The following is a 27,835-nucleotide window of genomic DNA, read 5'->3' as shown; positions in this document are numbered from 1 at the left end:
TTAATTGATAAATTAAAATTAAATAATTATAAATCAGTGAATATATTAAAAATATAATTTATTCAATTTAAATATAACTTATACTAAGTTTCTCCTATTGGATTTGAATAAAATATTACTATATCATGTATTGCTGTATATGTACCTATAAATAATCCTACAACTGCAAATAATATTAAAGCAGCACATTTATATAATATATAATTAAATCGTCCATAATCTCTATCTTGAAATCTTGTACAAACTTCAATTAATGCAGGAAATGCAATGCCAAGTAATGTTAGACAAAATGCTCCAATTAAAGCTAAGAAAAGTCCTATATTTGGTATTGCGACAGCAGCCAAAACTAAAATGTATAAATAAATAAAATATATATATGTATGTATATTAAATTTAAAAAAAGAATTTTTTTATTAAATTTGAAATATGCATAATTAACATTTTTCATTCTAACTCCATTATTTAATCAGTTAAGAAAAACTAAAACATGTTTTTTCGGCAAAGACGTATTCAAAATACTGTCAGGGATTTCTTAATGTTTTCTAGCAACATTTTACAATTTATGCTAAACAAAATTTTTTTTAATAATACAACTTTAAATCACTTACATGTACACATCACGATTCCAAGTCGAATTGAAAACTCAATTAGTTTCTTTCTCGGATGATCTTGTAACTTTTTACTTAAATATTGATACCATATAATGTCTATTGGCACATAACCTTGTAATGGATATGTAAAATACATTGCCAGGGCAAACATTGCTTTAACAACTTGAGCTAAACTGAAATAACATAAGTTTCAGTAAAAATTAACGAAAGTTGAATATACATGTACACGAGTTCAATAATAATATTTGCATAATAATCTATTATAAACTCAAAATTTCGCTTACACGTCATTTTTCGGAATATTTAATGTTATGCTTCCTAACGCATCATCTCCATATCTCCAATAACCAAAAAATCCAAATACACCGTACAAAGTTAAAACTACTACAGCACCTCTGTTCATTACACCAAAATATCCAAGAAAATCTTTCGGTGTTTCCATATTCTGTTCTAATGCAATAATCTTTTTAAAATAAAAATTATAGTTCACATTGAATAAAAAATTTTTACATTACATAGGTATTGTAAGGTCACAAAAAATGTATATGAATTATATAATGTACATACCACTCCTACTGATTCCAATGCAAATAAAGTTGTACCAAAAAATAATGGAAATTTACTTATATCAACAAACATATCTCTTTCTGAAATTGGTGGAATATCTCTAAATATATAATAAAGAATAACACTTAAACCTAAAATTATTTAAAAAATGTTATATGGGTTAAGTTTATTGTACATTTTAATCATTACCAATGCACATTAGAATATTGGCAACAGTTGAAAATGGTGCTAAATTTTTTAAATCTCTTATATTATATATAAGAACTAATGGTAAGATTATAATTGCCATATGTATTCTTATATCAAAATCAATCAAATAATAATCAATTAATTGTTTAATTGTACTAGCAATGAAAACAACATATATACAACATATTCCACTATGATATATAGAAAGTAACCAATTCACGATATACCTAAAAATAAAAATTTAAGCAGTTTTAATATTTTCATTGTAATATATTAATTTTAGTAATAACTTATTATATTTGTATACTTACCCAGCACTTGGTGCCAAAAATCTTAAAAATGGTGGACCAGTTTTGAATGCAATTCTCATTGCATTTGGATATGTTAAAAATGGAACTTTTTCTCTTTTCGCCAAGATGTACATACAACCAATCTGCAAATATTACAACGATTCCAATTAACAATATGGACTATGAAATCCAATTAAGCTTTCAATCTTATATTACATTTTATTTTTATGTTTACAATCAAAGTACTAAGAAAGTTATGAAACCGAAAATATAATCATGTTTGTGAGAATTGAATAAAAATAAATTAATATATTGTATAACGCATTGTAAATGGTTATACAATATATTTTTCAGATAATATTAAAGAAATTTTTATTAAGGTTTTCAAATACTCACCAAAATGTGCATACAAAAAATTGCTATTACACCAACCGCTATCGTTCCAATAATACCAACAATATATCCAGCATTTGAAAAAGCTTGAGGCATTGCTAACAGACCGGTACCTACACATCCTTTTACAAAATGCGCGAATGTTTCAAAATTTCTAAAAGTAAATCAAAATAAAAGAATTTCCATGCTGCATTTCTTATTAAAATTATACATTAATTAATGGATAAACGAAATAGATGTAAGTACATATATGTAGTATAAAATATAGTAATTGACACATACATGGATAATGGCTAGATCTAAGACTTCTAAATTCTAAGGAAAATAATAAGGAATTTAGAGTAACGATTGTTTAAAATTGTTTATAATTTTCAACAAAAAATAAATCGGTAATTAACTATTATAAAAATGAAGATATTCTAATTATACTTTAATATTGAAAACGGCAAATATAATAAATGTTGCATATTTTCAGGATGACAATAAAAATTAAAAGTAGCATTGACATAATACTCGTAAATTGAAAACGACTGCTAATTAGGTCAGTGGGGGTACATAATTTCGTGCATTATGCACATATATTTTGATGATACAAAGAATGTACTATTAGTTTTATAGAAACTTAAATAGAAAAAAGATATATATATATACCTCAATCCCTGAAAAATAGGTCGACGAAAGTTTGTTTCAATGATACATTTTATAAATTTTTAAGAGTTTTTTAAAATTTCACAGTTCCATAACTTATTATCTAAATAAAAATTTAAAGATGTTAAATACTAGAAAAAAAATATTGGTTTGAGATAACGATTAATTTCAATGGTTAGCAGTAGAAGAATGTCGTCGCTGTAATTCAGCGTTTGTGGAATTTTTAGAAATATTTGTGATTTCGACACAAAAAATTGTCAACAAATGATATTGTAAGAATTTTGGGAGCATAACTTTTAGGTAAAATCATAATATATTATTGTAATGAACCACTCATTCAAATAGAACCACGCATTCATATATGATAATTTAGAGACTGTGTCAGTTGGTTAATAACAAGCAAGTTATTACATCAAAAAGCTTTTAAGCCTTTTATTCTAACTATTCACAATGAATTACGAATCATAATAATATCTATAATTTTTAATCTCTTCTAGATTTCTGATTTAATTTTTCTGAAAATCAATTATTACAATCGACAGTATAATTACAATATTGTTTGTATAATATACACATATTAGTTTTATGTATACGTATCTTGGGCGCGATTTTGTATTAAAAACATTAATTGAACAACTTATATGTGTTTTGGATGCATACTTAGTTTAAATATGTACAGTCGGATCCGTTTCTAAGCACATCACGAAATCCCATGATTTTCGTTGCTTATACCCATTGTTTCTTATAAACCAATTTTAAGCAGAAATTTTACTTCCAAGCGGGTTTTGATCTAATTCAAGCAGCTTCACGAAAATTTCAAAAAGGTTTACAAATTAAATTTCAAATATAGATGATTTTTTTAAGCTTATTGAAATTAAATTTATGACAACTGTAATATCAAAATTGGGTTGTAAATGAATTAAAAAAATTTTTGTGTTATATTTTTCTTTTCCTTATAAAAGGACCTCAATTCAAAGAAAAAGAGGTATATTCCAATAAGTAGTCTATGTTTATTTAAAATGTTTTTGCTTATAATTAAATCGTTTACAAGCTCGTGAATTACGAAAATGTAGAAAAATGCATAAAACAAATTTTTACAAACAAAAGAGTTTTGATTTGTAAGTCGCTTATATACGGATCCCACTGTACATATTTACACATTACATAAAAATACATATATTAATTTATAATAAAAAATATTATTACAAATTTAAATGAAAATATTATTGTATTATTGAGGTATTTTTAAATTTTATTTTTCTATACTTTTCAATGCACTTTCAATTTACTTGATTTAATAATTTAATAAATTAACTACAGTATATTTAAAGTGTAGGAAGTCCATACATTATTTACTTATATGCTAACTATTATTTACATTTAATAAATACAAACTTACGTAGTTGGATGTTCAGGTTTCCGATGTTTATATGGATCATAATCATTTACATTCCTATTTAAAAAAACAAAAAGTGAATGAATAAAATAAGAAAAAAAAATCAAAATAAAATTATATTGAATATTTTATGGAGAATGGAAGATTTTTAATTGATATATTTGTTTTTCATCATTGCAAATATTATTCAAATTTATATCTACTTATATAACATTTAAATTAAGTATAATAAACAATATTAATAATTACTGTTCGTGATTTTATTATTAATATACATATATAACGTGTTCATTATAGGTTATGTTTAGTCGTTATAGTTGGATAGTTTTATTTAGTGTATATACTCGTATTAAATATACGTATATATATAAAACCATTGTTTTTTTACATAGTTTATGGAGCTATATAGGAGACAATTTTTGTATTTATAGATCAAACTATTTTTTTAAAGATGAGTACCAAGTTTTTTAATTAGTTCGATAGTGTAATTACAAAAATTGCCTTCTGTATATAAACTATAAACTATTTACACAATAATAAAAGCGTTCTTTAATTCTTAAAAAGCCAAGCGAAGCAAAAATAAAATTTACCCATTCCTGGAATCGTTTTTGTTTTTTGAACTAATGACAAGATCCAACATAATTTAAATTCTAAAAAGAAAAACAAATAATAAAAAATTAATTATTATTTTGTTATTTAATAGTACTATATATAATATATATTATGATTATTATATATACATATATATGTATGTATATATTTTCTTCTACTATAAATTTCAATAAATTAATATCAATTTTTAAAATAGTAGTTATGTTAATTCAAATTTTTATTTTAACTTAACACAAATAAATTATATTATAATAGTATAAAAAAAAATTTACAATCCTTTATTTTACTTTTCATTAAAGTTTGATCAGTGGCGTACATAACGAAATAAAATCAATTTATAATTCGATTTAATTAGGTACTTAAATTGCTTAAATTGAAACTAAGTAATAGTTCATTTCGAATTCAAAGTTAAGGTTTTGGTTTTTTTCGAGATCTTGCACATCGAGATCTTAATAAAGTATTTTTAATAAAATCTAGATTATATCTTGGTAAGTGTACATATACATAAGTAATAGAATATTCGGGCAATTAAATAAAGGACAATTCAGTTCTCTTATTCACTAACAATTCAGTTCTCTTATTAAAATGGTTTTCCGAAATTCATATTACAACACTTTATCAGTATCTTAATTCATATTCATATATAAATATATGTATATATTCCGATCTTATTAACTATTAAATCAATTAACTGGACTAAATTGAATTAGGTAAACACTAAAAAGAAATAATCTGAAAGGCCCAAGAGCATTTTAAGGTACAAGTTTTTTTGATCAAAATTTAGAATAACAAGCATAAAATAAAATGGTTATACCACTGTCAACTTTCCTTTTTTTGTTTAACTTAAAATATTACATAAGAGAGTTTTACATTACAGTTATTATTATACTTATATATTTAAAGCACACATACAAAGGTATAGTTTTCTCCCTATTAACTTAATCTTAACCTTTTTCAAGGTTGATTTTATATAATTAAAACAAATTTATTATATGTAATATTAAAAGAAATTTGACTAACACAAATACAATTTTTAGCATTTCAATCTACAGCATTGAAATTAAGATTTCTAGGAATTTTGTCAATAAGCAAAAAAGAACTTTCATGCTTGCCCGGATAATTTGGGTGTATACAAAATAATTATGCCGAATATGGTATTAACACACTTAAAGGTTTAAAATTATAGCCACAAAATATCGTCAAATTTTTAATGAAATTTAACACATGAAACATGAATAAACTTTTAACATAAAAAACCAGAAATAATCGTCAAAAACTGAAATGCTCTCATTTTTAATTTTTTATACTTGTGTAATCAAGGTGTTTAATCACAAAATACGGAACGGAAATTTTTTGTGATCTAAAAATCTCTTTTTATATGAAAATTAAATCAGTTAACTGAATAAAACTATTAAAAATATTAAATAAAATATTTCTCTTTTCATGTAAAAAAATCAAAAATCTTTTATTGTCAAATACCCTAGACGTATAATTTTTTTTCTCAAATTATGCGAAATTCTAACATTTTATTTGTTACACTCAAGACATACTTTTTTTGTTTTTTTTTTAATGATTTTTTAATACGAATAGACATAACTATTATAATATCATGCCGCATATATTATAATACCAGTAACTAATTCAATATTATATATTTAGCAAGTAAACAAGATTATTAGAAAATAGTCTAGTCTAGAATAGGATTAAATATTTAAAATTATGTTAGTTTTGAAAGAACGCATGCTGAAACATAAAAAAAAGTGAATAAAATTTATAGGCGCGTAAATAAAGCTTGGAAATTATTACTAGTAATATATTCGCTTTTTGTCCAGTAATACTTATTTACAACTTTATAAAATTGTGGAAATTTACTTTAAAAATTTCTTAAACCTGTATTTAGGTACATATGTACGTAAGTATATATGTATATGTTATCCTTATTTGTGCTATACTCCTAAAAATTGTACGTGACAATAAACTACGATTTACTTATTGCGTTGCAAATTTTATTTTGATTACTGATTCGAATGCTTTATTATTTAAATTATACATTAAATTACCGAAAATATAAATACATACATATGACTATTATAAATTTAATTATTGTAATTAGAAATTAACGAAAGAATAATATCTTATATGTATATGTAAATCTTCATGATCAATTTATGCAATATAATTTTTGAAAGAAAGCATTATATTGGGATTATTTTAAATTTTATATGCCTACTTTTTGGTCGGAATATACCTCTCCTAGCAAAACAATAATTTTTTATGTCCGTGAGTCTCTTCACTTGTCTAAATACCAGATTAACGAAAATCACGAAAATCATTTTTAACATTTTTAACATTTATTGTTCCAACTAGCAATTTACAATATTTTTACATTTATGCTTTATGTAGTGATCGGTTTTCACCTTACAACTATAATATAATATACATTTGAAATTTTTCGACGAATTTACTAAAATTTATGGGATGATATGTAAGAGGAAAGGAACGAAAAACCTCTTTTGAAATTATTTTATAACTTAATAGCTAAAATTAAACCTACCTAATAACTAACAAGGGGAAGGAACGGGAGGGGGAAAAAACCAGGGTTTGGTAATTGTATTAACTTAATTAACAAAATTTTATTTTATTTGTTATTTATTTTTATTTTTATTTTTTGTTTTAAATAAATATATTCTTTATTAAAGGATTCTCGGAAACGATACTCTTATCAACAAATGAGCAACTTCGATTTGTAATTAGATCTTCTATAAATTTAACACTACTTATTTCATGTAACCTCGCAGTTGAAAAGAAAAATGGTTTGTCCAACAACAACTTTAAAATCTTATTTTGTTTAATTTGAATACGTTTCAAATGTGTTTTAGCACATGTACCCCAGACCTCAGAGCCGTAAAGCATCATACTTTGGAAGACAGTTTTGAAGAGTGAAATTTTGTTATCAACTGAAAGAAGTGATTTCCTATTTATTAAGGGATATAATGTTTTTATAACGATGTCACACTTTTTAACCAAAAAATCTATATGGGTCCTAAACAAGAGTTTTTTGTCTAATTGTAACCCTAAATATTTTATTGAATCCATCCATGCTATCTCAACGCCATCAAGTTTTAAACCACAAGTCGGTAAGAAATCGGTCCTCCGCTTTCTACTGAAAAAGCACGCCTGAGTCTTAGATACGTTGATCTTTATCTTCCACTTGTAGTAGTAGTTCCTGATGGATTCATAGCCATCCTCCAGATTTTGTGATACGACAGTGGCATCCCCGTGAGTACTGAAGATCGCTGTGTCGTCAGCAAATATCCCCAATCCGCAGTTCTCAGGTATGGGTATGTCCGATGTATAAATGTTAAATAAAACTGGACTTATTACGGATCCCTGTGGAACCCCCGCCACCATTTCCTTTTTCTCTGACCTGCAGTCGTTTATTTTCACAAATATAGATCTTCCGTATAGAAAATTTTGTACTATTTTCGTAAGATACAATGGAAAACCAAGACCTATCATTTTATACACAAGACCATCATGCCATACAGAATCGAAAGCTTTCTCAACATCAAGGGTTAAAAGTCCCGTGGATTTTGCATCTGTGAAGCCATCTCTTATATGGTTTACAATACGACTGACCTGATGGGTTGTGGAATGATTCCTCCTAAAGCCAAATTGTTCATCGGGAAAAATGTGATTTTCTTCTATAAAATTCAACAGTCTATTTTTCATAACTCTCTCCAATATTTTACTCACATTACTTAACAAGGTAATTGGCCTGTAGTTCTTAACGATTAAAGTAATACCAGATTAAAATTTTCATATTTTCATATTAAAGTGCCTCTCTTTGATTAGGAAATAAGTGTAGAAAAGACACTCTCACTTAATATTTCAGTTCATTTATCTTGATTTATTTCACGCAAAGTTGATTATTATTATGAAAATCGCATATCTCTTTTATATTGAGATTATTAATCAAATTTTATATCAATTATATTTGCAAAGAATTGCAAGAAAATTTTCAACTTACACTGTCTGTTACAAATTTATACCTTTATATTTAAAATCAATAAAATAAATTTAAAAGTATATTCTACAATTTGGCATTCTACAATTTAAAACATTTTGAAGATATTGACTTGAAAACCAAATCATAAAAATCGAAATATCGTCAAATAAACTAATTATATATTACTTATGAAATATTGAGCCTTATTCTAGTTGTCGCGTCACTTACGTGACATTTGTCGTTGTCGCTGTCACGTCACTTGAAATGTGGTATTCTAGTTGTCGAGTGACGTGACTGCGAGAAATAAACGAAAATGAAACGTTTCAAGTGAAATTGATACATTTTAAAAAGAAATTTTGGTGAGTAAAGTTCAAACTAAAAAAAAAAATTCGGTGTATATATTTATTTTTTTAAATAAGAGGGAAATAAAAAATGTCGTCATTTGCATTATGGTTTACGGATTCATCAGATTCCGAGAGTGATGAAATCGAAAAAAAACAACAATTAAGGATCAAAAGATTTAAGATTAGGGACAACTCTAATCCATTGGATTTGCCAAATGGAGTGTAAGATAATAATTTTTTCAAATACATTAGTTACAAACATTTTATTTTATTCACAGATTTATAAGCTATTACAGACTTTCAAAGGAGGCCTTTCTATATTTACTAAATATATTTGAGGGAAAAACAAGTACCCTGATGATTCCTTCATCCATGGCAGTTAGTTGCGCTAATTTAAATAAACCACCGCCAGTTGAATTTAATTCCTTTTTGTTGTGCGCCAGTTTTTTTTTTAACTTCAATTTGTAGTCACACCAAACCTGAAATTTACATAAATTAATTAAATTTTAAATGAAACTTAAGTTAAAATTACCTTCTGCCATCCTGTAGTACTTCTAATGGGCGGACCCAAGCTATTAAGCTTTTCTGTTAGCTGGTTCCATTTTGCATCAAACTCGCATTTGCTTATGCAGCTATTCTCAGCAAATTTAAGGCCTTTCGCAATAAAGGCGTTCTCCGTCATAAAATTCCCCAATTCTTCAAATTGCTTCCTTGTTGTTACTTTTACGCTAAAAATAAAAATTAAATAATATATTATATGGTTTAATTTATGTATTAAATTACAAAATTTATTATTTTTTATATTTTTATTATATTTTTATTAAATTGTTTTGTTTAAACTTACATTTTTGGTGTATCCATCTCGCTTGTCACTTGTTAAATACATTTCGACAAAAAACGTCGTTTCACTACGACATTTGTCGCTCTACAACGACAACTGGAATATACCTGAAACACATTTTCCCGCTATTCCACGACACGTGTCACTGTAATCGCCATTTAGAATACCAAATTCAAGTCGTGACGACAATTGTCGCTCTACTTCGACAACTAGAATAAGGCTCATTGTGAAAAAATAAAATCAACTGTTCATATTTGAAAAATATCAACTTTCATATTTGATCCGAAAATAATTTTGTTTTTCTACAAATCTAACTTAACATTTTATCTGGTTATGTTAAATGTTGAGTTAAGTAATTTTTAATCACAAATTTATGAGTTTAAGTAATATTTTTAAATCACAAGTTTATAAAATGTTTATTGAGTAAATGAAGAAATTTTATATGGAAAAATAATGCATTAATGATATTTTTAAAAAAAAAAAATTTGTTAAACTTCATTTTGTTTTTTGTATTAAACAAAATTCAGTATATGTTACATACATGTCATACATATATACCTATTAAATACATCATAATTAAAATAATTAATAAACTAATTTTTCCGACACCTAGTTTTATATATGATATGTACATATATAAGTATGTAATGAAATAATAATATAACAACATGTTCTATAAGTAAATAAATTCATTAAAAATATTTTTCTCAAATAAATTTTATTACACCTTTATCTAACATCATAAGCCCATTATTAACAAAATTACTCATATATAACAAAATACTATAAATATAGATAAAAAAACAAAACACTTTTGTTGAAATAATTTTTGAAATTACACCGTAATTAATTTACACATTTATAAATATATATGTAGCACATTATGAAGGAAATTTTTCCACGTAACAACGAAAAAATGAATCGTTAATTAAAAGTTAAATTTAATTAACAAAAATAAAAGGTATACTGGTACAAATTACAAAAGCACGTTATTTCTATATGTATTAAAAAAAAAAAATTATGTCTAATTTTAAAAAGAAATTTAAAAAGAAATTCTTTAAGAAAATTAATAAAAAAATCCGGATATTAAATGCAATATCAATTTATATTGACAATTTTGTCCAATTATACAAAACTAAGTATTTCAATAAATACTTGGAACAACTTCATATTTTTGTTAAAAAAATGTAGCACTACTTTTCCTAATTTTTGCATTACAACATCTGAAAAATTTGATCTTATCTATAACAAACAATAAGATTTTTTTTATAATTCCATTTTTAATGTTAGGAAAATTTTTATAAATGCTATTAGTCATAATTTGAAAATTTCATTTAATTTATGAAAATGAACTTTATACATTTTCCGAATATGCATACATATATAAAATTATATCATATTATATTGAATATATTAATAAATTGTAATTTTTATACTGGCGCACTTTAAAAATAATAGCTTTATGATTATAATTAATTTGTTACAAAAATGTTTAATAATATTATTAAAATTTAATTAATACTTGCTCAAGATCAGTGGTTACAAATAAAATCTGTATTAAACAAGAACTAATTACTGTTTAGTATTAATTTTAATGAAATAAATCTAATTTATATTAATCCTATAATGATATTATCATTCTTTGAATACTATCATTGATTACAAAATTTTTTTCAAATATAAATTCAAAAATTAACTCCTTCATAATTAAATTTTAAATAATTTTTTATTATTATCATTAAATAGTTGAAATTATATTAAAAAATAATACGTAAAACTCACAAAATATTTAAATAATTTTTTGCTTATTTTTTTTTTTCAGTTTTCATTAACAACGTGTTAATTATTATAAAATGAAACTTTTTTTTATACCTTTATAACTATTTTTAAATAATAAAATTTTAATAGTTTTATTAATTGTGTAATAATATATTTTTATCATAAAATTATGGATAACTACTCTGTTTGCTTGACAATATCATACTAAACAATATAGAATCTTTATAGTACTATTAAAGAGAAGAACTGAAGATAACTGAAGCTAGAATTAAAAACAAAAAAGAAATATTAATACTGCAAAATTATCTAAAAAATGTTTGTTTGTCAATTAAATAATAAAAGTTGATTTTAAATTAATAAAACATAAAAAATAAATTCATTGAAGGGTTGTTTTTATATTATTATTTTTTTTTTCTTAAATATACACAAAGAAGCGAAATTTTTATAATTTTTTTTTTGTTTTTTGCTACTTATACATTTATTTTTATTGTTTTATATTTAAAGTCGCTGTGTTTTTAATTTTTCTAGGTGCTAAAACATATGTTTGTGCTTTTTTTGATTTTAATAATTGAAATTTTATTAATATTATTCTTTTAAGAATATTGTAGTATGCCGGCTTAATATATGATTGCAAAGAATAAGATTTAAGCATTCAAGCAAATTCAATATAAATGTAAATAAAATTATTATACTTTCTTTAAATACCTTTAAATTTTCATTTGTTTATTATTTCATATTATAAAAAATTTCATAAAGAATAAAGTTCATTACTTTCTTATTATTTTGAGGTAATGGAATAATTTTTTCATTCATGTCTACAATTAAATACAATTTAATAAATGATAAAATAGATTATACATGCACATATCTATGTTAAGAGAACCTTTGAAAATGGAAAAAAAGTTAGAGAAATTAATTATTTCAATCTGAAATCCTGGTTAATATTCATTAGATATAATAATAAATATGGTACCCAATAAATCTCTGATGTTGTTATATACTGTTAATGTTAATATCCTTATCGTACCCCACAACATATGAAATAAATTAAATAGGTACATTAAAATATTTTTTTAAATTTGTTTTTTAGTTTAGTTCGAATAGCATAGGCATAATGTAAATGCCCATCATATTATTATGTGTTGGAAAAATGATTCCTTACATAATATGTAGGTACCTACTCAATAATAATTAATTTAATTTTAAATTAAATTTTAAATAGTAACATATTACATATTATGTAATCCTTTTTATATACTACCTATTTTATATAGTTTATTTCGGCAAATAATCTATTTAGTAAATGCGTGTTGCACAAAAATATTAAACAAATATTTATAATAAATAAGTACTTACACTAATAGGTAATAATTTTATATATATATATTTACATTACTGTATTGTAAATATCCAATTATTGTATAAAATTAAGAGTCAAAGTGTTTTAGAATTTAAGTAGTTCTATTGTATCATATTATATTGTCTATAAACTTCAATTTTTATTTCAATTGTATAAATGAATAAAACTAAATTCAATATTTATATTTTGTAAAGATAAGATATAAATAGTTAAGAAAAATTTTCAGAAGTATTTTTTTTTTCTTCAGTTTTAATAATTTTAATAATAAGAGTTAAAAATTTTATATAATTCTGTATAAGGTATTTTAATATTAACAAAAGATTTTTAGTCGAAAATATGAAATTTGTGCCTATCTACTTACTTTTTCTTTGGATTTCCATTACTTGAATTCGAGGATTAGTTATTTTTCACAGACTAGTATAATTTAATTACTCAATATCTTATATATTATAGCCGACAAAAGTTCGTTTTCCAATACATTTATGAACGTATTAATCTCTATTCTGATTAGTGTACCAATCCAAGCTCATTTTATACATGTATTTTTCCATGCGCCAGTAGTGAGTATGTAGCCTTTTAAATATGTGACTTATTCCTTGCCGAATAGCTGGAATCTGTTGGTCATAATAGAATCAATTCAACCATTGTATATTTAATAAAAAGATCTAACTTTGGACGATATTTGACTATTAACTTTCCAAACACTTTCGTCGCCATTTTTTTTTCAATTTATAATGCAAAAGATCTGCAATAGAAATTATAGAATTAATATTTATGTATATGTACATATTAACATCATACTTATGTTCATAAAATACAAAAATTTATTTGGAAATTAAATAAAAGAACACTGTTTATTACTCGAAAAATAGAAACGGTTTGAGGTAATTGAACAACTCAAAAAACGAAGTACCGTTATTTCATTAGAGAATTCCTTGTGTAATCATTGTATTGTCATTTTATCATTGTTTTTTCAGTAGTTTGGAAAATAAAATAAATTTTTTACATAAATTTTATTTATAATATTGAAGCCATTAACATAATTTTAAAATTTTATTTAATGAATTTTTCTGCCAATATTAAAAATTATTGCACGACTATAATTATATTTTGTTAATCTATTTTTTCTGATCTTCTGCTTGAACTTCTTTTATTCGATCTGTTATTTATTGACTTTCTTTCACAACAACACTAATACTCAAACTTTTTTTTGGCTTAATGTTATCTAAAAAATTAAAAAAGACAACGTAAATGTTAAAAAATTTTTTTTCACATTTTAAATTTAAAACAAAAACATAACTTAAAAAAAAATTTAAAATAATATGTAATTATCCTTTATAATTCTCCATTATCCTGTCAACGGTTCAATTATTTAATAGATTTATCGAAGCCGAAACTGTTCCCAAAAACTTCGAACAAATTTTTGAAAATAACTGTTTTTATAATCCGCAACTGTAGTCAGCACTATTTTGACAATTTTTTACCATTTGTTTTGACAGCTTTTGACATTTATTTGTTTTTGTACAAAATTGTCACAATGGGAATATGAAAAAACTAAACATAAAATGGAAGGTAAAAAATGTAAATAATGTTTTAATTTTAAAATTATAAGAAAATTTTTAAGAAATCATTTCAGTTGGTCTAGCAAAACATCAACTCCAATCCTTCGGAAAGTTTTTCGAAGATTACTCTCTTGAATTAAATTCAATAACTAGCAAATTTAAAAGCCAGAGTAATGAACGAAATGAACTTTACTTCACCCAACTTACTAAATCATCCAAAAACCCTATTGTGGTTAATTTTCAAACTGGAAAGGTGGAGAATATAAATCAATTTAAATTGATAGATTCTGATAATAAAATTTTCAATAAAGTGGTGCTTACTTTTCATAGTCTTTACAATAATCTTGAAGAATTTAATTTAAAAAGTGAAGAATTCCAAGCGGATTTCCTTAGGTTGGATATTGAATTAGAATCTTGTCAAAATTCAAAAATCTATGAAGACATTGGTCTAGAACAAATAGTGGAGCTGGAGAAAAATAAATTAGCTTCAAACTCTGAAGAAGTTTTGATTAAAATAAGTGAGTCCATGGAATTTCTCTGTAATATGCAATTTTTCATTAATTCTGGCACGCAAAGCGCTATTAATTTGTTACAACAATTAGTAAATTTTCATAGCTTTGATAAAAACTATTTCGGGCTTGGAACGCAACATAATGTAAGAATAACTGTAGGTTAATATTAATTCAGACCTTTTAATTTATTTTTATTTTAGGAAATTCTTTCAGTTATTGAACTTTTTATGATTAATCTAGTTAAATTTGATGCAATTTTACTAAAATCAAATTTTCATTTATATTGGGCCCCATACAAGAAAACTATTATTCAAAAATTTCAACAACAGAATGATTCTTGTTCTGAAAGAGAAAAAGTTGGGTTGGTTAGGATTTTGAACGAGTTAGAGTTGTTCTTAGGAGGTTTTGTATTTCAGGTAAGATCAAAAATATTGTATAAATGATTAAAAATATTGTTTTTTTCTAGTCGTTTTTAGAAAATGTGTACGCGATAAAAGATAATAAGAATATAAGTCGATTATATTCTCTTACAAATAATTTTAATGAATATATAAAAGATGCACTACAACAAATCAAAAAGTATCCAGCTGAAATTTGTGATGAAAGTGAAACTATAAAATTGATAGGAGTTAACATATTTATTGTACTTCAACATCGATTTTTTGGTCAAGTTGAACAAAAAATTTTTAAGCAGCTTTTGCAAATTAATTTAAAATTTATTGGTGTTAATTTAATCAGTAAATATATTTGGTACCCAGAAAAGTTTTTACAAGAACATGCTGAAACTCTGCTTAGTGGACATCCAAAGTACATTCAGGAGCAAATCCGAACAAGGGAGACATATTTGCAAAAAAAAGTCGAGCAATTACCTAAAATTGTAAAAAAGTATTGCATAGAAACGACAATGTGGATAATGAAAAGCAAAACATCAATTTCAAGTGGATACAATTTGAAAATTGGGCAGTTTAAACAATTGTGTATCCTTTTTCTTCAAGGTGCGCAGTATGCTGGACAAATGAATCATATATGCAAATTAGTTTTGAATTTACATGAACAGCTTGCCATACCCATGAGCAAACAAACCGTTACTTTATCATGTAAATTACTAACTTTGATAAAATTAATTCAAATCCAGCTTTCTGCAGATGTTGAACACATATCTAAAATAATCAAATCTGTTATAGATTGTTTACAGTATAAGTGCCTTCTAATTATTATTTCAACTAAGGTAATTTTTATTTGTTTTAATCAAAAATAAATTAAGATCATATTTAATTTTCAGAAAAAATTATCCGCAAAAACTTTAAGTGATGAAATCGTAGATATATTTTCGGCTTTGAAAATAATTGAGAAAAGTTTAAATGGGCCGCCAACATCTCAAAGATTGTTTGTTGTTAACTTACTAATCCAATCAACCAATCTGCAAAGCTACATTTCTGTTGAAGATTTTGAAAAATTACAGAAAAGCTTGAGGCGTTTGAAATTTCTGGGCCGTTTCCAATCCAATTTGTCCAAAATATGTGACTTATCGTATACAGCTTGGATAAAGGCTCTTTTTGATAAACGAGTTACAGAGATTATTGACGATGAAACGATGCCGCATTTTATCAATGTTGTTTGCAACATTCCCAATGCCTGCAAAAAATATGAAGATGTAGATAATGGAAATTTAATTTTTGAAATTATGTGCAAACTGTGTGGACAAATTGAAACATTCCTTAGAATTGAGGCACATTCAGGATTACAGTTAAAGAGAATCAATCCATTTCATCAAGACCAAGGCAATGATAGTTTAAATGAGCCAATAATTGAAATAGGAAACTGTTTTGAAGACAATCGATCTATATTAAAGTTGAATGTGTTGAATTTAAACAACGCATTTATAAATTACAAATGTAAGTATTTAGCGTAAAAGTATTTTTGTTTTTAAATGAAAATAGCTTAAATCTAACATTTTTGTCTTGTACTTTATAAAGATAATGTTGAAAATTATTTAAGTAATATGTTTTATAACATTACAACAATTAATTTAAACGACTGGAAAGCATACGAAATTATGAGAAATTTAGCCAAGTATAAGCTTAACTTAGAACCAATAAGTGATTTATTGCCTAACCATTCATTGGAACAAGGGAAAGATGCATTAGAAATAATGCGAAATATCCACATTTTTGTTACAAAATATAATTACAACATGAATAATCAATATTTTGTTGAAAATTCCAGCAAAAATAAATATTTAAACACGATATGTATCAAACATGTTGCGAATTCTCTTCAAACCCATGGAAGTGGTTTCATAAATACAGCAGTAAATTTTTCTTATCAATTCCTGCGTTCCAAATTTTACACAATTTCACAGTTTTTATATGATGAGCAAATTCATTCTCGTTTATTAAAAGAACATCGTTATGTTGTGGAATCTAAATTAGAAAATTCAAATGAAGGAATTCCATTGCCACGGAACTACAAAGGTTTTACTTCAACATCCATTAACGATAGCAATTTTATCTACAAATACGAACGAGCTGAAGATTTGAATAAGGAAATAAGAGCTTTGGGAATGACTCCTGATGGATTTTATTATATGGATGTGTTCAGACAACTTATTACAGAAGTTGGTAAATCTATTTTTAGTACAGTGTTTTGAATCAAATTTGTATAAGTTATTATTATATAAGGTAATACAATGGGATACATTCGATTAATACGGGGCGGAAATATTCATGCTAAGTATATTGAAAGTATATACTTGCCAACAACTAAAGAAACTGCTTTTGAAAGTCTCTGTAACGAATGTGAGACATCTGAATTTTTAAAAAAAACTGGTGAAGTACTAGACGAAAATTTAAGAAATTATGCAGAAAAAGACGAAATGGATTTTTTCAAAGTACTTACACAACTTAAAATCACATGATAACTACTAAATATTATTTTTAATTTTGCAGCTATTATCAAATGCATTTAAACCGTTTTTCCGAAGTTCAAGTAATCAACATCTAAAAAAGTTTTTCTTAATTGTGCCAGCATTGCTAATCAATTATGTAGATCATATATTGAACGCACGTGAGAAAATCTCTAAAAGGGATAACGATGGTGCTATTACATTATTCAACGATGGATTCGCTATGGGGCTTGTTTGCATTTTAAAATTGTTAAACCAATTCAATCAATTCGAATCTTTGTATTGGTTCAAATCAGTTGAAAATAAATTTAAAGATGAACATCAAATAAAAATAAATGAGATGCAAACAGAAATGCGGAAAAATCAAAAAGACAACAGCCTACTACAAACATTAGCTCTAGTAGAAAAAAGAATGAATGCAAAATTCCGCGAATTTTCATTATTGCGAGATAGTATTTACAGTGCTAAAATTTTTTATCAATAAAATTTACCGAATAAAAAAATTGTGTATGATTTTCTAAATTTTTAACGCAATATTTTTACAAACAAGTTATTTTAAAAAGAAAATCCAATTTGAATTTGAAACATAATACTCTTTATAAAACTAGGTTTTCTTTAAATTTATTGAAGTAATTGTTTTACATTTTCAACTTTAAAATTTGTAAAAGGAAACTAATGATATTTTCATTTGTTTTTGTTTTCATTCTGCATGTAATCGTCTAAGCTCGTTGGACAGCTATTAAGAAAATATGTTTCCGTATGAAAACGAATAGTTATAAGTTTTTTTAGTATAATGAACTCCATCAAGTGGAAGATATTTCTTCCCATTTCTTTATAAACGAAACTATTAACTTTTCAAAGATATGTTACTAAACTAGAACGCATACACATTTATTTAGCATAATTTAAAATTCACGGATGCATAATAAACGATTTAAATTTTAAATATGTGAAGACAAACTCAACTTATTCTATAAAAAAAAAGACGGGGCCCCCCTTCTTACTATCATTTTATAGAAAACTGTAATAGATATATGGGATTAATAAACCCATTTAAAGGTCATTCTTAATCGGTTCGTTAGATCAAATGATGATTTATGTAAAGTTAGATACAACCTCATAATATCGCAAGCATACGTATATATGTACTTGAATTTTGAAAAACAATTACTAAACCTTTTAATAAAAAAAATACCACGCTTACTCTTATATACACTTGTATATTATATGTATGCAAGTATATTTGATAAATATTAATTAAAATTGCTATGATAAATATCAGTCTTACTGCAATTATTTGCAATTTTTTTATCATCTTCTTTCTCTCCTGACCATTATTTTTCCTAAAATTTTCATTTCGTACTTTTTATTTCAAATTATGTGTATACATATATAATTTTTCCACAGCAAAAATAAAAATTATCATAAAGATCTATAATTGAATTAAATCAAGCAATAAATTAATGATTTTTTATATAATATTTTCTTTAATTGATAGTACTCCATGTCAACAGTATTTGGGTGGGGGATGTTTTTTTAAATTTTCGCAAAATTTTTCAATAAAATAGTTTTTTTTTTATTTTATACAACATTAATTAAACTCTTTTTGATTTTGTAAATGTGATGTTATTCACTTACATACTTTATTCATCTTTATTGCATAAAAATGTTTAATTTTTATGCAATAAAGATGATGATGTATGCACTTGCATCAAACATTAGTGCTTAAGAGATTAAACGAACTGCCTTTTTTTATTAGAATTTACTTGCTATTAAGAATATTCAGTTTATAATAAAACGCTTATTCTAATAGGTAACTATTAAAAGATGAATTTAGAGAAATATTGACTTTATTTGAAGATTTATAATTTTTTTAAAACTTCTTTAGAATAAATTTACACACACGGCAAGTTATTTTTATGCACCCACCCGTTTCATTCCGCTATTGAATAAATATGCTTACGGATTTTAATTTAAAAACTTATCATTTTGACGTTATTCAGCAAGATCGTTTCAGTTCACTTTTGGAACCAGTAGTCTTCGATGGGCTGAAATAATATTTTTATTTGGTTCTCTTTCATATCTATCGGTTTTTAAATTTTTACTTTAAGTACAGTGAAACATTCTTTTTAACGGCATAAATAACAAAGTTAGAATTTAAAAAAATAAAATATATACATATTTTTTATTTCAAAATTATTTTAAATATTTTATTTCTGATTTACTATTTAGTTATCTTTTCTCCTGGAATAGGCGTTAAACGCTTCTAAACTTCATTATAACTCAAAGTGCAAAAAAGAAACACAAAAAAGAGATGTAATTAAATAAAATTTTACTGAATGTTTCGTTAGCAAATAAAACGAAGAAAAATTAAGCTAAGCAGATGGACATAAATATGGGTATAAAATTAGTACATATTTTTTTCCAAGAATTAGCTAACATTAATTTAATAATAGTAATTAATAGCATAATTTGAATTATATTTTTTATTCGTAATTAAAATTATTAATTCGGTTCGGATTCCATTTTATTTAATTAATTTATTTAAAAATCGTATTATTTACTTCATTCAATTTAATTTTATTCAGTGATGCTACAATAAATATTTTTAAATATTTGTTATAAGATATTGTAAAAATTTATTTAATAAAATAAATTTTAATAATATGTTTTAGAGTTAAGGAAAGTTTTATTATATTTTAACAAAAAGTAATTCACGTATATAATACAATATATAATATACGAATGAATTTTGAAATAATATTTTTATATTAAGTAATAATTAAGGAATAATTACAATTCGTATAAACATACGAAAATTTTATATTGTATTTTTTTGAATGAATCATGCATACAATGCAGTTACATACAATATATAGTTAGCCTAAATGTATTCATGATATAGCTTCAAAGTTAAAATATTTATTTGAAATAAATTTTGTGTGCTCTACATAATATATAAAAATTATTTTATAAAATCTTTGGAGCACCTACAAAAACTACCGATCTTGTAAAAATGGACTATTTAATAAAAAAACGCATTAGGCATAAAATTGTACAAAACTTTCATTTATAAATACGAAACATATGTGCCTTATTACACGGTACATTAGAAATTAAAAATATAATTTTTTTTCGCAGGACACACTGAACAAAAGTCATACGAAAAATCTACTCCTAAAAATGGAAGGACAAAGAAAAAAAAATTACAAAATAAGGAAAAAATATGGTTGTTTTATTATTATAAATAATATTAGAAAAAAATATAATAATAAGGAAAATCTTATTAATAGAAATAAAAATATGAAAAGTAACATTTATATTAATAGCAAATATATTAATAACAATGGTAAAAATAATACAAATAAAAATTGTTCTAATAACGGAAATAGTTTTATATTTGAAAAGAGTAAAAAAGATTTTAACAAAACTAACCTTAGTAATAGTATATCTAGTGAAAATAATAAAAATGAAAATATGATTTACATTCAAAAAAATGAAAATTTAAAAGCAAATAATAATAATAATTATAATAACAGATATAATAATAGTGAAATTTCGAGCAAAAATATTAATAATAATAAAATGAATATTTACGAGAGAAATATAAAATCCAAAAAAAATAGAAATATATACGACAAAAGATTAAATTTTAATTATTTTAACACATATGAAAGTGGTAACAATAAGATTTATAAAAGTCATAACAAAAATATTAAAAACAATGCAAATATTAACCGTAATCAAAATTTCCATAAAAATATAATTCAGAAATATAGTCTCAAATTTATGTACGTTTTGTTTGTATCTATAACGTTATTCAATAAAATTTCTGTAAAAGCAGTAAATGGTGAACATTTACAGCATGAAACAACACCTTTGTTATCATCATATTCTGTTATTAAAAATATATCAGAAAGAAATAATTTTGAAGTTGTACAAATTAACACACACCATCAGGATTTCAATAATAAAACAACAAAACAATATAGTAAGTTTTACTATTTATTTAAAAAACAAGGCAATTCTACTTTTAAAAGTCATATAAAAATTATTATAAATTTCACAATTTAATGTTCTTGACTTGAAAAAGAAAGAGTGGACATTGTTAAGCAACATTTTAAAAATATTTTTGCAACAGATCCACCTTATCACAGAAATTAATCAATTAATTCAATTTACAATTCAATTCAAAAATATAATTTTAATTTAGATTCGACTATCATCAAATCATCTCTGCTTTTATCTTCATCTGCATTATCATTGCTATCAACTGAAGAAGCTTCGGGAATGATTTTAACTGAAGAATTAACAGAAATTAAAATTTCGAAAAATGAAATAACTACAAAATCACCGGCCTTACAGCATTATTTTACTTCGAAAACATCAATTTCACCTTCATCTTCAACTTCTGCCCCGTTATCATCTTTAACAGTAATTGAAACGACTCCACCATCAAGATTATCAGTTGCGACGGATACATCAATTGCAACCGAACATACAACAAATGATAATAATAACGTTAACGGTTGTTATTCATGCCAAATGTTAGAACAAATTAAATTGGATAATATAGAATCAATAAAAAGGCATATTCTTCTCAGATTAAAACTAAAAGAAATACCGAAAGTTTCACCAGCATTTCGTTTATCAGTACCACCAGAAATAATTGAATCTTTTTATAAAGGTAAAAAACAGAATTTTCATATTATAATATGTAGATGTATATCGTATCGAACACTATTTGTTAAACTAGCACATATTTATAAAGTACAATTCACTATAAGGATTATATTTATTTCTGGTTTTGTATCTTTTGAAATTTGGGAGGTCGTCTTTTTAATCTTTATTTTTTTTTTCATATTCGAACTATGAATTTATTTCTTCATTTTGTTCTTTATTTGGTGGTCCTTGTTATTTTTAAAAGTTTTAAAACTGCAAAACTCATTAATGCAAAAACACAAAGTGGTGAATATGCAATATATTTTTGATTATTCTATAAAATCAAAGCACTTCATACGATTCATCTGCCCTTTTTCTCATACTAAAAATTATTTGCGTTTATTAGAAGGCCTCTTCTTTTGAACTTTTCTTATCAAGCTAAGCAAATTATTAATCACAAACTTTTTGAAACAGAATGTTAAAAAACAAAATTTTGTTTTTTATAGACTATAAAGTTGATGAAAGTAGCGATACAACGAAATCAGAAGGTTTTGATGATGAGAATGATATTTATGATGAATTTGAATTTGATAATGACGATTATGTTAGCGATGAACCAAATATCAAACATGAATTTTATTCAATTGTAAATAGTTTATATGTATTTCCAACCAGTAAGTATAAAAATCTCTTTCGCTTATTAAATTTTAAAAAAAATTCTGTATTTTACAATTTCAAAATAGAATTAACAACCCATCAACATCGCAAATCTGAAATTTTAAATTTTTCAATACAAAATAATGAAAGTTCAACTATCTCCCAAGCATTTCTATATATTTTCATAAGAGGAAAAGATTGGATACAGAGAAATGAACCAAATATTTTTCAAAATAGGTATAATAAAATAGGTAACGATAATAAGAACAGCATTAATAACAATAATAGAAATAATAAAAATGACAAAATCAATAATAATGACAATAGTAATAATAAAAAAAATATTTCAGCAAGCAATATTTATAATAATAATAACAACAATAATAATAGCAATAATAGTAATAGTAATAGTAATAATAAAAATGAACATAATACTGATAAAATTGGCAATAATAGCAATATAACTAATATTACTGGCAACGTATTCAATAATTACAAATATAACAGTAGTATAGTTGATGTTTATAACAACAAATATAAAATTATTAATTATAATTATACTGATACTAACAGCAGCGAAAAATATCATAATGATAATAATAATAACAATAATAGTAACAGTGATGAAAGAAGAATACATGTTAATGATGGCAATATTAACGAAAGTATGAGTAAAAATATTGAAAAATTTAAATACATTAATATTTTAAAATATAATATCACCAAGAACAATCTAACTAGTAATAATAATTATGAATCTGATGAAAATTATAATGTCTTGAATAATTTTAATAAGAGTAGGAATGGTATAAATATCACTGAAAATAATTTTAATAATACTAATAATAACGATAAACACAATTATAACTCGAATAATCAAAATGACGGTATTCAACGGACAAATTTAAATACTAGCAACAGTACTAACCTTTTTAATGGAAATCATACAGAAAAGGAGAATAATAACACCGTTAGTACAGATAACACTCATAATTGTAATGACAGAAATATTGAGAATAACAATAATAGTTTTAATAATAAAAGTAATAGTAACAATGATAATAACAATAAAAATAATAAAAGTAGTGACTATCATGGAACTAATCACTATTATAAAAATGGAAACAATATTTATTTTAATAACAGCAATATATACAGCCGAAATAGTAAGAAAAATAATTTTAAAAGCAATAAACATAATAACAATCATAATAATAACATTCATAATAATATTTACATTATATTAACAATAAATAAAGTAATATTACGTCAAAATTTTACTCATACTTTACAAGTTGCTAAAAAATATTGTAAAATACCTAACGGAGATGGGCAATGGTTCCGTGTGAATATCACCGAACTTGTACAAACCTGGGCAAGTGATCCAAGTTTAAATCAAGGTATTGTCATTAAAACATTGGATACATCATTGAAATCTTTAGTGGTAATTGACGATACTACAAATGATAAACGAAATGTAAGCATGATTTTTTATAAAATAGTAGTTAATAATTTATATACTATAATTCTTGAATTAGTTTAGGATATCTTTCAAGGTAACTGGCCGATTCAATAAAAGAATGGTTTAGCCTATTGATCGCATTGTCAATGCTACTAATATGAGTAATTTAAACTTATAACAATTATGAAATATTAGGGAAGCTTTCTTCTTGAAAAAATTTAAGAGAAAATGCACAAATAAATTTCAAAAGATTTTCAAAACTAGTTTATATACTTATTTACTGACATAATAATATGTACAATGGTATTCTAAAAAATATATGGAAAATTTAATATTTCGTACACTACATTATTAAATAATTAATTTATTAATAAAATTTACTGATAAACAAACTCAAAAATAATTAAATATTGCATATTGGGAGCATAGACAAAAAAAAAATTAACAATATTTTATAGTATTTACCTAAAATTCTTATTCATATTATATTTTTAGGGAGTTTATATAAAAATTCAAACAAAAAATAATCGACAACGCCGTTCGAAACGTAATACATCCCTGAACTGTTTGGAGACTGATAAAGAAGAACGTTGTTGCCGTTATCCATTGGAAATAAATTTTCAAAAATTTGGTTGGGATTGGATCATAGCACCGACAACATTTAGTGCATATTTTTGTAGTGGACAATGTAAATTAGGTTATATACAAAAATTTCCACATACACATCTAATGCAACTTAGTACAGCACCGCAACCATGTTGTTCACCATCAAAAATGAGCCCTATAAGATTATTATATTTTAATCATGATAATATATTAGTTATGAGCACAATACCAAATATGTCAATAGATCAATGCAATTGTTCATAACTAATATTTATAAGTTTATATATATAAATAATTATATTTAATTTTAAATCTTATAGTAAATATTATATTATAATGTAATGTAAAAATTTGGCCAGAACTCATAGTTGTAATACATGAATACGCGTATGTTATTATTGTACAAAAGTACTTATATATATATATATATATATACATATATATATATATATATATATATATTCCAATAATATGAGTATTTAAAAATACTAAAATCAGAAAACACAAAAAAAATGATAAAACATTAAAAAAAAAAAAAAAAAAGATAAAAGTGGAAACTATTTTTTAATTCTGCTAATTCACGCCAACAACATAACAATCTTCACAATTTCTTATTTAAAAATTTATGTATATGATAATTTAACTTTTATACATAATAAGCTATACGTAATTTAATTGTGATGAATTGAAATGGGCTGAATCATTAATAATTATATAAAATTATTCACTTTATTTAAACTAATTTATTATTGAAAGTTACGACACAATTTTCAAAATGCATTGAAATCCCATTAGATATCCAAACAATAGGATTTATAATAAATATTTTCCAGAAAAATTGTTAACCTTTTCTAATTTGGGAATGAAATGTATTTTATATAAATACTAATTAGTTAACTTTCTATAAGTAAAAATGTAATATTATTTATTTTAATTTTGAAACACTGGTAAAATTCATTTATGATTTATTATGGTAAAATTTTTTATTCGAAATATTTTATAACCCTTATTCATAAAGGAATCCATACTAATATTCGATAAAAATAACTTATATAATAAATTGTAAGTGAAAATCTTTTACTGGTTCTTTTAAAATTTATTTTTAATTAAAAAGATCTAAATTTTCCTTTTTGGAATTGTCCAAAGAAAAAATCAAAAGCAATCAAAAGAAGGACTTTTTTCAAAATTGATAATTTCGAGTTTTTTAAGCCGAAATAAATTTTATAAAATAAAAACAAAATTATTTTTCGGAACATATAATTTAGAATTTCAAATTTTTGTAATTTACAAGCCCTTGTAAGTAAACAGCTTATAAAAAGACTATAAGATTTTTTTTTAAATAAAACTATAGTTCTGTTTTAAAGAATGTTCTTCAAGTGGTAATATTTTTATTTCTTGTAAATGTAAAATTTGTAATTCTGAATTATACTGATCCCATTTATTAAAATTTATTTAAAAAAGAAAATTTTCTTAAGGAAGATCCTAGAGAAAAATCAAAGACTTAAATCTCTGGATTTAATTTTTATTGCAATTAAATAAACTTTATGTATGTACGAATATAGCAAATATGAAGTTTACTTGAGCATATTAATAAAATTTTATTATACCTAAGATAAGTCTAAAAAATATTTTATTAATAATTTAATAATTAAGTTCAAAAAATTAAAGTTTCATAATAGATTTTATGTTAAGATTGTAAACTCTATTAAATTATTGTATATTCAAAAATTCAATTCTAAATTTGCATTTTTCAAAGAAAATTCTTAAATTAAAATTAAATTTCAATTTAATTACATACTAAAAATTTAAAATCATATGATCTCACCGTAATTTTTTTTTTTAAATATGAATACACTTAAATTATTTAAAAATAATTATACAATTTGTCGTAACACTTTTAAATATTGAAATACAAAAATTTATTTACTTTCCTTTTAAAAAATATTAATATAATTTTCGAATTATCAATTTCAATAAAGAAAACTTAGTATAACGTTTAATGACTCGAAATTATTTAATTAAATACTTTGAAAGATGCAATTTTATTTAATATTAAAGAAAAAAGGCAGAATGCATTACATCTACATGAAATATGTATTTTATATCGATCTCTACGATGTACATATATGTGTATGTACATACAATATGTAAAAATCGATCTCTAATAATATTTTAAAAATTAAAAAAATGTACTGAACAAATATCTTCTCTTGATCTTATTTTGATTCAAAAAAAAAAAAAAACTAAAATCAACACTTACTATTATTTATTATTCATGTTATGTAAATGTGCCGACACTAATAAAAGAGTTACAATCTTTTAAAATTTCTAAAAACAAGAAAATATAAAAAAAAAATTAATTGTGTAAGAAAAGTGATATTTTGTAAAATTAATTAAACGAAATATAAATTTTATGCATTTCTTATTTGA

The 27,835-nt window shown here is 23.7% G+C and overlaps 4 protein-coding genes across 9 annotated transcripts; 2 read left to right on the top strand and 2 right to left on the bottom strand.

The window, feature by feature from the left end:
- Nucleotides 1–41: 41 nt before the first annotated feature.
- Nucleotides 42–11,870, bottom strand: LOC129610271 (proton-coupled amino acid transporter-like protein CG1139). Of its 2 annotated transcripts, none has more exons than XM_055522792.1 (10): nt 11,773–11,870; nt 4,685–4,744; nt 4,098–4,151; nt 2,054–2,204; nt 1,679–1,800; nt 1,368–1,594; nt 1,179–1,309; nt 896–1,074; nt 609–784; nt 42–346 (listed from the first exon to the last, which is right to left on the bottom strand). In XM_055522792.1, the coding sequence occupies exons 2-10, from the start codon at nt 4,732–4,734 to the stop codon at nt 84–86; spliced, it is 1,353 nt and encodes a 450-aa protein (XP_055378767.1). In that variant the 5' UTR covers nt 4,735–4,744; nt 11,773–11,870; the 3' UTR covers nt 42–83. The 2 variants fall into 2 exon arrangements, with proteins under 2 accessions (XP_055378767.1, XP_055378768.1); XM_055522793.1 differs by lacking the exon at nt 11,773–11,870 and adding an exon at nt 11,683–11,747.
- Nucleotides 9,308–10,237, bottom strand: LOC129610272 (uncharacterized). Its single transcript, XM_055522794.1, has 3 exons — nt 9,904–10,237; nt 9,592–9,787; nt 9,308–9,538 (listed from the first exon to the last, which is right to left on the bottom strand). Exons 1-3 carry the CDS (start codon nt 9,918–9,920, stop codon nt 9,350–9,352), a joined length of 402 nt encoding a protein of 133 aa, XP_055378769.1. The 5' UTR covers nt 9,921–10,237; the 3' UTR covers nt 9,308–9,349.
- A 2,699-nt stretch (nt 11,871–14,569) lies between the features above and the next one.
- On the top strand, nt 14,570–18,510 carry LOC129610139 (WASH complex subunit 4). Of its 4 annotated transcripts, none has more exons than XM_055522528.1 (8): nt 14,570–14,611; nt 14,664–15,256; nt 15,314–15,529; nt 15,580–16,341; nt 16,396–17,008; nt 17,090–17,734; nt 17,795–18,003; nt 18,062–18,510. In XM_055522528.1, exons 1-8 carry the CDS (start codon nt 14,605–14,607, stop codon nt 18,500–18,502), a joined length of 3,486 nt encoding a protein of 1,161 aa, XP_055378503.1. In that variant the 5' UTR covers nt 14,570–14,604; the 3' UTR covers nt 18,503–18,510. The 4 variants fall into 4 exon arrangements, with proteins under 4 accessions (XP_055378503.1, XP_055378504.1, XP_055378507.1 ...); XM_055522529.1 differs by having other exon boundaries at nt 14,570–14,620; nt 14,676–15,256; XM_055522531.1 differs by having other exon boundaries at nt 14,585–14,611; nt 14,676–15,256.
- A 1,519-nt stretch (nt 18,511–20,029) lies between these two features.
- LOC129610109 (putative uncharacterized protein DDB_G0282133) lies at nt 20,030–26,960 on the top strand. 2 transcript variants are annotated; one of them, XM_055522475.1, is made up of 7 exons: nt 20,030–20,167; nt 20,251–20,417; nt 21,160–22,009; nt 22,232–22,705; nt 23,187–23,354; nt 23,424–24,814; nt 25,295–26,960. In XM_055522475.1, exons 3-7 carry the CDS (start codon nt 21,202–21,204, stop codon nt 25,667–25,669), a joined length of 3,216 nt encoding a protein of 1,071 aa, XP_055378450.1. In that variant the 5' UTR covers nt 20,030–20,167; nt 20,251–20,417; nt 21,160–21,201; the 3' UTR covers nt 25,670–26,960. The 2 variants fall into 2 exon arrangements, with proteins under 2 accessions (XP_055378450.1, XP_055378451.1); XM_055522476.1 differs by having other exon boundaries at nt 20,049–20,167; nt 20,272–20,417.
- The last annotated feature ends 875 nt before the right edge of the window (nt 26,961–27,835 follow it).

The sequence above is a fragment of the Condylostylus longicornis genome, unplaced genomic scaffold (genome assembly GCF_029603195.1).
Source record: "Condylostylus longicornis isolate FDR11 unplaced genomic scaffold, ASM2960319v2 ptg000044l, whole genome shotgun sequence".
Taxonomy (NCBI): Eukaryota; Metazoa; Arthropoda; class Insecta; order Diptera; family Dolichopodidae; genus Condylostylus; species Condylostylus longicornis.
The sequence above is the reverse complement of the archived record's forward strand: the minus strand, read 5'-3'. Positions and strand labels throughout refer to the sequence as shown.

Coding starts and splice junctions, on each gene's coding strand:
- LOC129610109 (XM_055522475.1), top strand. CDS start 21,202: ATGGAAGGACAAAGAAAAAAAAATTACAAAATAAGGAAAAAATATGGT. Junction 22,706..23,186: donor AATTGAATCTTTTTATAAAG/GTAAAAAACAGA, acceptor TGTTTTTTATAG/ACTATAAAGTTGATGAAAGT. Junction 23,355..23,423: donor TTTATATGTATTTCCAACCA/GTAAGTATAAAA, acceptor ATTTCAAAATAG/AATTAACAACCCATCAACAT.
- LOC129610139 (XM_055522528.1), top strand. Junction 15,257..15,313: donor GGCTTGGAACGCAACATAAT/GTAAGAATAACT, acceptor TTTTTATTTTAG/GAAATTCTTTCAGTTATTGA. Junction 16,342..16,395: donor TAATTATTATTTCAACTAAG/GTAATTTTTATT, acceptor TTTAATTTTCAG/AAAAAATTATCCGCAAAAAC.
- LOC129610271 (XM_055522792.1), bottom strand. CDS start 4,734: ATGTTGGATCTTGTCATTAGTTCAAAAAACAAAAACGATTCCAGGAAT. Junction 1,075..1,178: donor CATTGGAATCAGTAGGAGTG/GTATGTACATTA, acceptor TATTTTAAAAAG/ATTATTGCATTAGAACAGAA. Junction 785..895: donor AATATTCCGAAAAATGACGT/GTAAGCGAAATT, acceptor ATGTTATTTCAG/TTTAGCTCAAGTTGTTAAAG.
- LOC129610272 (XM_055522794.1), bottom strand. Junction 9,539..9,591: donor GTACTACAGGATGGCAGAAG/GTAATTTTAACT, acceptor TGTAAATTTCAG/GTTTGGTGTGACTACAAATT.